At 40.2% G+C, this 12,383-nt stretch overlaps 1 protein-coding gene across 4 annotated transcripts in view; it reads left to right on the top strand.

Moving 5' to 3' along the window:
* The window catches only part of PIP5K1C (phosphatidylinositol-4-phosphate 5-kinase type 1 gamma), a 156,120-nt gene that overhangs the window by 71,933 nt on the left and 71,804 nt on the right, over nt 1-12,383 (top strand). For all 4 annotated transcript variants that reach the window (XM_085638309.1, XM_085638306.1, XM_085638307.1 and 1 more), the window contains 2 exons: nt 5,424-5,576; nt 11,258-11,557. In XM_085638309.1, coding sequence (XP_085494435.1) covers nt 5,424-5,576; nt 11,258-11,557 — 453 coding nt within the window. The remainder of the gene's footprint in view (nt 1-5,423; nt 5,577-11,257; nt 11,558-12,383) is intronic.

Consider the following 12,383-nt stretch of genomic DNA (forward strand, 5'->3'; position numbering starts at 1 on the left):
ACTGTATCCACCAGAAAAAGCCTTACCGAAGGTAAGTAACTTGTTTATTACTAACACCCCTTCCTGTGCTCACCCTCCTGCATTCCCTCCGCCCGCTCACCACTCTTTGTTTGTGGCGGCCGCCACTGATCTACTATAGAGTCAATAACTTATTTTTGGTTTCTTCCAGAAATGTTTCTCTTGGCAATTAATTTCCTATGGTGTGGGCAGATGAAATTGCTCTACCTTTTTCTGTTCAGAGTCCTAATCTCAGACCTGCTTCTACTACGATTTCCTGTGCCAGTTCCAAGGTCATTTTCCGCTCTTCTGTTAAAGTCCATACTTAAATTAGTGCCTGACCCCAACATGTGAAGTGTAGATAAAACCCCAAATCCTTTATACTGTACCAGTTCCTAAACCTGAAAAGAAGTATAAACTGGCTAACTGGTGCATTTTAATTGGTCATCCTATCCCAAGAGATTCAGAACTAGGCTTTCTTATATTTCAGCCATCCTCCACGTCCCGTAGCAGGGAACGTCACCACCCTAATGTACTAGGGAGAAAAGTTTCTGCAGCAGCCGTTAAAGCGATCAACTGCTTCCTAATCGTTACAGGGTAGAGTAGACAAATGTATGAAGATATATCCCCCTTCATCCAAGGAGTGTAAAGATCAGAGGGTAAAATGAATGTAACACAAGACCACCTTGTTTGTTGTGCTGATAGACGTATCAGTGGTTGATTAATCTTAAGCACATCATTCCACCATAGGTACAGACCTAGGTCCTTAACATGCCTTACTATAGTCATACCTTTTTTGGGAAAGCATGTTAAAGATGCCATACAAAATATTGCGACTTGCTCACAGCCATGCACTTGCTGATCTTGTCCTAAAGAAGGAAAGGATACTCCTTTCCTGGAAGACCAGGCTTCTGTCTCCTTCTTGAACCAGATATAAAAACTGCCGGAGCAGTCAGTGTGGCAGACTCTGTTACCAAGAAAATGATACCTATTCAGACCAGCACAACCCAGGTCAATATCTGAGTGGGGAGCACACTGTCAAGTCAGATCACAACACTTCAAAACACAATGACCATTTTCCTTATTGTTCCATTTTTCTAGCCCTACATGGGGCAAGATCTTACATTATGCTCAAGAATGGAAAGTTATGAAGACTGAGATAGGTGATTGACAGTCTAATATGGTCACACCCTATAATTTCCAAATTGGCTGCCTCATACCCTTCCTCTAGGTTTGGTCCAGTTACATTTGTAATATGTAGAAAAGGAACGAATGCTGTTCAAACAGTGTTGTTCAAAGTAGCAGTAGAGAATTTGCCAGTGAGAAAAAGGAATATATTTTCTTGTACAGAAAAAAGTCAGGAAGTTGGAGACGATGTAAGAAGAGTGTACCAGTGAGGAAAACAGTTAAAATTGATGGTTATGATCAGAAACCAGGATCTGTTCAGTCCGACTTTATAACTCCCTCCTGGAAGTATGTTTTAGATTGTTTTCGGGATAACCTTATGCTGTTTGAGAACAAGACCTATAAAACAATTAGACAACAATGCTAACAGACAGTGGAGATGCAGTGCGAAAAAGTGTGCATACCCACACTTTCAAAGAGGCACTAATCTGATTGGACCTTTCCAACAAATTTGTCAGAAGGCCCCTGGTTTTACAGATTGGAGCTCTATCATGCACTTATTACAGAGGCATGCATGTAATTTGGGGCTCATCTTGAATACTTTATGGTCTGTTTTAAGAAGAGCCTGCCTTTCAGCATTCCACAGTCAATGGTGATTCAGCTTGGGCTGTAAGCTTTTCAACTCCTTCTTACGTAATCTAGACAGACCATACGGTAGCATTTTTTACATCATGAATTCGGGGTGCACATGATTAACTCAGTTGTCAGAAGTCGAACAACTGCACTGACTGTTGGATCACCTTTACAAGTGAGCACTTGCCAGGGAAAACTAATAGTTTGAAGTTCCACCAGAGCAGGACAAAACGGGTTTGACCGGAGAGCAGTAGACTGTGGTCCCGGTTTTGCAAATTGTAACACCCAGTAGTGGATTTATTTGCTGTGCCTCAGAATATCAGATTCCAAAACTTTGCAAGCTGGCTGTTGTATCATGACCCCCAAGGTGAAGTGTTTTGATTCCCAAGAGCTGGAGTACAGTCAATTTAACGATATGTCAAAAGGCGAGCCATGCAGGTTTCATTTTCACCTCATTCATGGACCCAAGGTGAGCACAGAATGGCATCCAAGTCCTGCATTATTTACCAGCTTTCTTGCCAGCTTGAATTCGGTTCCGTAGAAATTTCAAACCCATAAGGCTGAATATTGTCTGTAGTCATGTTTCCGTGTTGCGCCCAATTTATAGTGCTCACAGTCCGTAGATCCCCAGAAGTCCCAATATAAAGATACAGCCTTTTTGGAGAAACTTAGAATTGGCAGGTGTCTCTCACGCAACTCCCATTTGATTTAAGCTTGAGTGGTAGGGAATGTTTAGGGTCAGAAAACCTGTCCGAGAATCTCTCATAACTGGTGGTTTTTATGGAGCCTCGTCCAGTGCTTAATTTGTATAAAAAAAAAAATGTTGTGCCGGGGCCCTCGACAAGAGGACACCGGAGCTTGCACCATCCGTTGCCCCTGGCAGCACTGCCAATGACAGCACCAACACACTACTAATCATTACACTCTTAAAAGTGTGGCAATTCCTACTATTACTGGGCTCCAAAGCTATAAGAATGGCTTTGGAGACAAATAGTAATAACTGGAAATGTACATTGAAATAATAAACAGATTTTTTTTGTGCTCATACCTAAATTGGCAGACACCACTACCATGTGGCAGACAGTCAATTAAGTGCCCGTGATGAGCACTGGAAAGCACCGGCACAAATTAAGCACTGGTCTCGTCCCACATCCCCAAATCGGTATGCACACATAATAGCTGGTATTTCACTATTTGATTCTTTATTGTGCACAATTTCTGTAAATCAAGTACATTGGAATGATTGTAACTAGTATAATACAGCCAAGCAAGAATTCTGCTTAATTAGGGCAAAGGTCAAATATGCCTCAATCATATTTTATCACACATGATCAGACTACAAGTTATAAATAAATTGACTGTATCCAGCCTTCTAATAGCATGGTTGCCTGTTAATATGGTAATATGCTAGGTCATGCAGTGCCTCCCCACATACCTTCGGGTGTGTTCAGGCTCGGTCAGAAGTTCCTGCTTCAGTGCTCCCTTCAGCAACCCATCTGTGTGTTTAACACTGCCCTTGTATCAAAATCGAATATACCTTTTATAGGCCTGGTGTTTACTAGAGCGACAACAGACTGAATATATTTGGTAGTTTGCTGTTTATTTTGTGCATCATACAAAGTTTCATTCACAATATTATCTCAGAGTGCAGACTTTCTACAAGTAAACCGGTAAAGTCTTGTATTTCGGCCGATGCGTCCTGCTCATGATTTTTACAGCAGTTATTGGGTCACCTCATGACCAGCATGGATTAACATAACTTTTACAAGCAGTATTGTACGTTAGCCAGGACCTGCAGTTTTTCTAATTACGTGCACAATTGGTGTATGAAGAAACCTTGAACATACACATGTTGGTAAAGACATGTTATCTCAGTGATTCTTCAAAACACACGTGTTTAGTTGCTTTCTGTGTTCTTATTTGATTCATGTTTCCCTTACTATGCATGTTCAATGATTAACTCGGACTAGCTTCATGATTCACTTGTAATAAATTGCAACAAAGCACATTACTCACACTTCTGTTCTAAGATAGTGTAGTTTGCAAAATAAATACCATAACAGTTGTGGTCTTCCAGCAAGGAATGATCTCATTTAGACTAACAATAAGAGAAAAGACCTAGGTATCACACGTGAACTGCGTGATCACATGGTTTAATCCTGGTGGGAACATCCATGACGTTATGCAGATACCTTCTCATCAAACACATTCTCATTTGTTAGCCCGTGAAAATGGCGTGAGGCCATGTGGCTGAGTGAGGCATGTATTGGCTAAATGGATGTACCTGTGAGACTTGGGATATGTCTCGGTTTCGAGGTGTACATCTTCTCTGGGTGAGAAATGTCTTAGATTACATCATCACTGTGGAGTACCTGAATGCCCTAAAGTAAGCAGTATTCTACTTGTATGAGATCTGTGGAGGGAGATTTATGGTGTTGAAGTCTTTTCAAATATTGCTGTCATTTTTTGGGGGTAAAAGAGAACCCACAACTTTAGGTTTTCTTCTATGTCTACAAAGGGGCTTCCAGTATTCAAGGTGGCCTCTACTTGGAGGGGTTCTTTACTAGGTATGCAGAACATGAAGTGTATGGTTCTGTAGATGTTAAATAGTCCTTTACACCATAAGATGAGATGAGTAAGTAAGCGGTTGGCAGTCATTTCTGTCACTGCAAGGTATTGGTATTCAGTAAGCACTATATAAACAGTTCCCCCATCCCATTTAATTATTCATTCTGATTCTTAGTTATGAAAGAGAAATAAATACATGGGATGTAGCTGCTGGTCCCTGCAGATACGCACACAGAGAATAAAAAAGAGAATGTCACTTTGCCAAAGTGTGCTGGGATCCTGTTGGTCATCTCAAGATTTCCTGATTGAGAACTATTGTTACAGGTAAGTAACCTGCTCTCCTGTCTATATTCCTCAGGTCCCATAAATATCCCATGGTGCATCTAGGGATTAATAACCGGTGGGCCTTAATATTGTGTTATTTATACCGCGATTACAGAGGAGTATATTTATTTCAATGTATGGCAGCGAAGGGTGAGGTTTGAACTCTTCAATTGGCAGGATAGATTGTTGTATTGTTGATTGTTTTAAGGTGAAAATTAAATAACTCCTCTGTATATTTGTTAATTTTCCGTTTAGTGCAACACTGCTGAAGTGGTATTCATTTTTTTTCTTTTTTTGTAGACTAGTCCAGATCAAAGAGATTTGGAAAACAGCTAAGTGGCGTTCTCAGTACACCATAACCAGACACTGTATGAACACCATCTCCTGGCCCACATCTGTTTACAAATTGTGTGCATAGCTTATTTGTGCATCAAATCACTTTCTCCTACTTCTCCTCCCTGTCGGGTATAAATTAGTTTGATTACATCTTGGGAGGGAAGAAGTTACTTGCTGAATGCATTCCTTATACTTTCAGACGATGTTCTACCCTCCCACTGGGATTTCTAGTAAACCTTGATATTCAGGGCATAGAAACAGGACTAGCGTGGGATTCTTTTTGTACTTTTTTTGTACTCTGGGGAAAACATGAGGAGCTGGCACAAAATGTAATGGATTACGGTGATGTGACACATGGCCACTGTGGTTAAAGTTTCAGCATTTGCCTTGTTTTAGACATCATGTGCTCTCTGGATGATGTTGTTTTCCTCCCCTCCTAGTATTCACTCTGCAATGAACCCTTGATAGAGCTCTCGAATCCTGGCGCCAGTGGATCCCTTTTCTATGTTACAAGTGATGATGAGTTCATCATAAAAACTGTGATGCACAAGGAGGCGGAGTTCTTGCAGAAACTTCTCCCTGGCTATTATATGGTAAGTACTTGACCAAACAGTGGGGCCTTGTCCGGTTTTGTGAAAGAGAGACCTCCAGGTTCTTATGTTCCATTTCCTTTTCATTATGGATACAGATTTCCAATTTCCAGGCTTTTATGGCTTTAGGAAAAGGATTTCGGTAAATGAAGGTAACTTCCAAAGGTTAAAGTGTTTGGATCCATACAAGAATAAGCTATGCTCTTAAAAGTACTTTAATACAGCCACAAACCATTAAGCATTAAAATATACAAATGACCGTCGGCAAAGCAATCTAATCCCTTCCTACGAGGGCCTGTCAAGGGTTCTCAAAGCACAAATATTCTACCCTAAGGGTATATTATGTATTGTAATTGAGGAGTCAAGCGCAGAAGCCTTGCCTACTATGTTTATCTGTGAGAGTTCATGTAACAAATGGTCTATTGACTTCATCACAGTGTAATAACAATCCATCCTCAAAGGCCTATTGACTTTAACAAATGCTTTTTAAATAAATAAATAAATCAGGACTGCTGACCTTTATTGCTAAATAGATGATACAAATGACATCTGACATCCCTTTTGCCACTGAGTCGACCAGGCTTATAGTCTTTGTCATTGGTTTGTCACCCGCACCAACTCTAGCCTACCCATCCTCCATGGTTCGAACAGAGATTCTCACAATGCACATTTTGCTCACTACCTGGGTTTGTCAGAGAGTGACCAACATCAAAACCCTAATCTAGCATGGTAACCTGTGAGATACCATGTAACAAAATACAAATCTACAGCTTTACGATTGTGCAATAATAATCTGCCCTTTAACATATAGCGTTCACGATAAATATGCCAGGCCTACTGCCTTCCTCATAACTTTTTATTATAATTAAGGCTACCTGTTTTCAGTTTTTACGGATTTTTACAGATAAATACAGACTGAAAACAAAGTGTTTTCTGTCTGCATTTATTTTTAAAGGTGAAAAACACAGAAAATGGTTCTTCTTTAAGTGAACCTCTGTGCTGTCTTTCATGAATTATATAACCCAACAGCTGAACAGCATGGAAAATGAAAAATCAGGATGACATTACTTTAAATATCTGCATATGTCAACATACATTTGTGGTATTATGCTTATATTTACCAGTGGATGTATTTTTATGTAATATTTGGCCGCTTAAATAGCTAAAACGCGACAGACATCAAAGTATGAGTGTGCGTCAATCAGTTACATAAATTTGGAAATGTACAGTTTTACAACTTCATATTTACGCAAAACACAAAATAGATATGGATAGATACAGATAAAATGGCCGAAAAATAAATATGGATATATACAGACGGAAATGTTACAAAATAAATACCATAAAACCGGGAGCCCTAATTATAAATAGATCGGACTTATGACATCTGAATAATTTTTTCCAATGAGCCAATCATGCCTATATACCTTATTAGTCATTTTCCAACTGAGTGCTATTGTATTCAGTGTGTGCGTTCCCAAAATACAGCACTCGCGTATATAGTCCAAACTTTATAACTATGTACAAAATTATATTTGATAAAGCCATGTACAAACCCTCTTAAGGAGACTTAATAAGAAATATCTTGATGCAAATCTTGTACTGGAGTGATTTGCCAGTGGGGGTAACCAATGTCGAAACCCATGCCTACTGTGGTAATATTTGAGATCCGCCTATCCTCAGGCTATAACACTGTGTAGTGATAATCTACTCTTAAAGTCCTGTCGTCTTTAACATATGCTTTTCACAACAAATAAGTCTGGCCCTTGCCTTACTTTATGCTTTTGGCATTTGACGTATGACATGATTTGTCAACATAACGAAGTCAGGCTTACTGTGTTGACCATACACTTTACAACAAGGCAAAGGAAGCAATGCAAGTATGCAATTACTGCCCAATCCTATGCTGTAGTTAAGGGAATCAAGATGAACCAAAGCCCCAGCTTCAGTAATACTTCTTAAAGCTCTTGTTCTCATGATGGAATGAGGTCTTGAGACAACTGTACCTAAAGAGTGGCTTATGTGGATACAAACTAGGATGCAACACATCAAACTTTTAGATGATTGGCTGTATGATGTAGTGCTGTTTCGCTTTTCTTCCCCAAGAAAAACAATAAAAAGAATTGTTCTTAAACAAAATAAAAAAAATAAAAATATGATTATAGTATACTCTCAAAATCATTTACTTGCATTCATAGAGAAGTTTACCATGGAGACCGGAAGTTGCTACAAACTAAACTATGACGCATGAAAATTATATTAAGGGCCTGATTTAGCGTTTGGCAGGCAGTTAACTCATCACAAAGGTGATGGATACGCCGTCTTCCTTATTACAAGTACCAAAGGAGATAATGCACTTGTAATGAGGCTGACAGGATAACCATCTGATTTGTGTCGGAGTGACCCGTCCTCCAACCTTTTAATCAGGCGCTAGGTCTCTAAGCTCACACTGTTGAAATCCAAAGCCCCGGTGTTGCTGTTGAAAATTAGGATTGACTTTTTCCTATTTATAATGTTTTCCTCAATCCTTTGTTTTATGTGACATCTGGTATACCAGTAACAAAAAATACACTTATCTGACTAATAAGGAAGAATCGAGTTAGAAGAGGAATGAGATATATAACAACATTGGTGTCCTGGGATTAGACTTATAATTGTACAGAATTTGCTGTGGTCTTTCACTCCATAGGTAAAACTCCAGAACTTCAGTGAGCTCATACAAGAACTGAAAGGGGAATATGGCTCTTTGAAGCCTGCCACTGGACTGAAGCCTTTTGTTCGTGTAGTGATTTGCTCTTTAACTGAATTTGAGGTCCATAAAAGGGATCTCCTTTATTTGACTTATACTGTGAGCAAATGTAATAACTTCCTTTATTCATCAGACATGAATATTGCTTGCTCTGTCTTCTCATTTAGCTATGTGAGCACAGCTAGCTCTTCGAGTGCGTAGGAACAGCAGTGACCTTCGCTTAAGTTTACAATAGATGCAGATTGTGTACTTTAATTACCTCACCAGCATTTGTTAATGACTTTTCTCCTTATTCAGGATAAAGTCCATCTTTTTCTCTATTGGCACTCCGTTTCTTTGTGTTGCGGCTTCTGTAAGTAATGCAAATGTGGTGGGAGGTAGGTGTACGGGCGTGGCATGCTCCTTTCTTCCCTGTAACATTGCTTGTGTTGTGTTAGGGTGTTTGTCATTTCGAGAGATCTAACTGTACTAAAGCCATGTGTGGAATTGCTTAACCATGTGTGAGAGTGACATTTCCCATCAATAGCCAGCCACATTAATGTTTGATCTGCCAGTTCTTTATCCGATGATTTACTGATATCCGAAAATGCTGATGAATTGGAATATAGAATTCATTTTGTTAGCTTTACGTCACACAGCAGTGTCTTGAATGCGTTTATTTTCTTGGGCCCCTACCAAATTTTCAGCTAAATCCGGGTATATGCACAGTGTCTGCTTCAGTTCTTCAGTAGAAGTGTTGGTCTGTGGCTTACTTCTACAAGTGCACCAACACTCACCTTTTAATTTAAGTGCACAGCAACACATTTTCATGATGTATTTATTAAAACTACTAATTTGTACCCTTTAAGATCAAAGTCCTTGCAAGGCACAAAGAAATTAGAATGAAAGCTAGGTACATTTCCCAAAGCAGATCACTTCAGTGTTTACGGAGATATTGGCATCATTGGATACCCAGAGCAGCTGAGCACATTTTGCTGTTTAGTGGATTTGACCGCTGATACCTCTTTGAAAACATCAACTTCGTCCAGTCCTTTAAAACAACCAGGATTGTCTGCCCTTTTAATGAGTTTAAGTTCCACTTCATAGTGTGAATGTGATTCTCCATCCTTCTCTTCAAGTGCTATGCTAGAAGGGTTGATAGACAATGCTCTTGCACATAGTTAAACAATGTGAACCTGACAGATGGCGGCAACCTGGGTTTGGTTCAAGAGCCAGGAAGCATCAGACCAGATTGCAATGGAGTTCCAAGTGGCATCATTTTTGCAGTGATTTTTATTAAACAGCAAACTGCTGGTCTCATAAGAGGAGAACAGCGCTGAAAGGCTGATATTCAGTCACTCTTCAAAGGTAGAAGGGCATTGAAGATTGAAGCAGTGTGCTTACTGACAGCTCAGCACCTTCGAACTGCACCTATGTGTAGTGTGGACAGATAGTCCTAGAATATGTCTTTGCCAAAGCCATCAGTGCTGCCATTCTCCTTGTCATTAAAATTATCAAGACGCTTGGCTTGCTGTTTGCCTAAGTGAGGCTAAATACATGTTCAGATATTTGAATTGTTCTAAAGCCTCATTTGCCACAAATTTAATGGAAAAGCTTAATACACTTTAGAAGGAATAAAACTGCAGCAACCCGTAGTTGAATAAACAGTAATTGGTTCGGTATGGAAGAGAGGATTATGGTGAGCTAACTTCCATGTCTTGCAGAAAAATAGCCAGTGATGTAAATTAATATTTATACGGTTGGCCCGGGAGGGCAAGTTACTAAGACTAGAATTGTTCCCAGAATAAATGAACGGTTTAAAACCGGTACAAGTGCTTTCAAGAAAGGTTTAAAATGAGCAAAATAACAAAATGGTCCTGGCCGAAATCTGAGGAAATGTGCAAGTAGCAGCCAGGCAATCTGAATGAAGGGGTAAAAAAATAAATAATTAAAGCTACAGAGCTGGACATTTTTGGGTTGAAAAGTGAGCAACAAAATTGGTGCAGGTAGCGCACCCAAAGGCCGCAAGAACGAAGGAGCCTGTGGCATGGTAACGATAATGAGAGCAGTATGGGCTGTGAAACACCGCTTCAAGAACAACAGAGCAATAAGCAAATAGAAGGTTTTAGAGATCTGAGAAGCGAGCTCTAAACTTAACATTTACAGTCTGGGTGAAAGACCAGGAGAAGTAGGAAGCTGTGTATTTGCGCTCTGCATAGCATTGATTTAAGCTGATCGAAGGAACCAAAAGTAGTTTCAAGGTTCGTTGATTGGTCACTCTTATGATAGAGGTGATCCTTTCCTATAACTTGCAACTGGTTGGAAAAGGAGACCACAAGAGATCATCTGTCCTCTTGCATGTAAGGGTTTAGATGCATGGAACAGTTCTGTTTGCTAGATTTGTGTAATTCTGAGTAGTTCACTTGGGTTCTGAGCTCAAGGTTGAAAGTGTTTCACAGTTTTGGGCTCTGGGCGCCATCTTTGATTTTCTAGTATGAATGTTAGATCACCTGAGAAGATGCTGACTGGCTGGTATACAAAGGCAGTCAATTGTATGGATGTTGAGGAATTTTACTTCAGTTTGCTTTGCTCTACATTTTATTCTGGATACCCACAGGAGCTGTGGAATACTTTCTGGGCCGGCTTGACACGGTCCGGTTGCCATAAATAAAGAACAGTTTGGTGGCCTAGTTGTTCATTCTTTGAGGCCTAGCGATAATAGGGGGGGGGGGGCTGATAAAGACTATATTGAAGTAGTCTAGGAATGTCATTACCAACAATGAAGTGTGAGCGCTATAAAGTGATTAGTTTGCACAAGCAAAATATTTAATGTCGCAAAGACCAGTGAAAAGTCACACATTTGGCAGTTCTTGCCCATGCTGGAGGGTGCCTCTCTGCTTTGATAAGCTCTTCAGCTTCTGATCGCTAACCATTTCTCACTCTCCATTATCCTCAGAACTTGAACCAGAATCCTCGCACCCTTCTGCCCAAGTTTTATGGGCTCTACTGTGTCCAGTCAGGCGGCAAAAATATCCGTGTGGCTGTTATGAACAATGTACTGCCTCGGGTTGTGAAGATGCACATGAAGTTTGACCTCAAGGGCTCAACTTATAAACGTCGAGCTTCCAGGAAAGAACGTGAGAAGTCCCGACCCACTTTCAAAGACTTGGACTTCATCCAAGATGCTCCAGAAGGACTAATGTTGGATGGGGACACCTTGAGTGCATTGGTGAAAACACTGCAGAGGGACTGCTTGGTATGCTAGCCATTGGCTTCCTTTCAAACACAACACACTGAACTGTAAATCTGTTTGTGCCTCAAACCCAAAACTGCCTGTTCCCTGATTAGTAGAGCCATTTATTCCACTCAATTAACACAGCTTCAGTTCAAACACAACCTGTGCTTCGTTCCCGTGCAGTGCATGCTGGGCAATATATTTGATACAAGACAGCCCATTCTCTACCGTCCAAGGCATTCAATTCCCACCTTAGCCTAATTTCATTACATCAAACATAACACCCTCATTCCTGACCTAATGCTTTAGTATCATCCTAGCGCATCAAGTGGAATGTCGCTCCATCTTTGTAATTCACACAACAGTCCAATACGCCAGGCTTGTTCCAGTGCATCAAACCCAAAGCATCCCATTATTGGTATTTTGCACCTAATACATGCCCAGGCTTGTTCTACTCTATCAAACTCAAAAACGTGTCTGTCATAATCCAGTGCATCAAACCTAAAACATTGCCTGCAATTACCCAGTGCCTCAAACTCATGACTGTCCAAAATTTATTTAAATACTTTCAAAATACACCTCTCTCCTCATGCACTGCATAAATCCAACAACACCAGTTCATCAAACTAACATTGTTACAACATTGTTCTTGGGTATCAGAATCAACATTCCACGTTTTGCCCTGTGCTTCAAACCCAATACCATCCCAGCCTAGATGCACTGCAAACCCAATATATTGCCAGTCTTGTTTTAATGCTTCAACCAGAAATCACTTATACTAGACCTGCTCTTTCATCCTTGTAGTCCATCATATTCCGCAACACCGCTACCTTGAATTCAGTCAAAT

Source organism: Triturus cristatus, chromosome 12 (assembly GCF_964204655.1).
Source record: "Triturus cristatus chromosome 12, aTriCri1.1, whole genome shotgun sequence".
NCBI classification, from domain to species: Eukaryota; Metazoa; Chordata; class Amphibia; order Caudata; family Salamandridae; genus Triturus; species Triturus cristatus.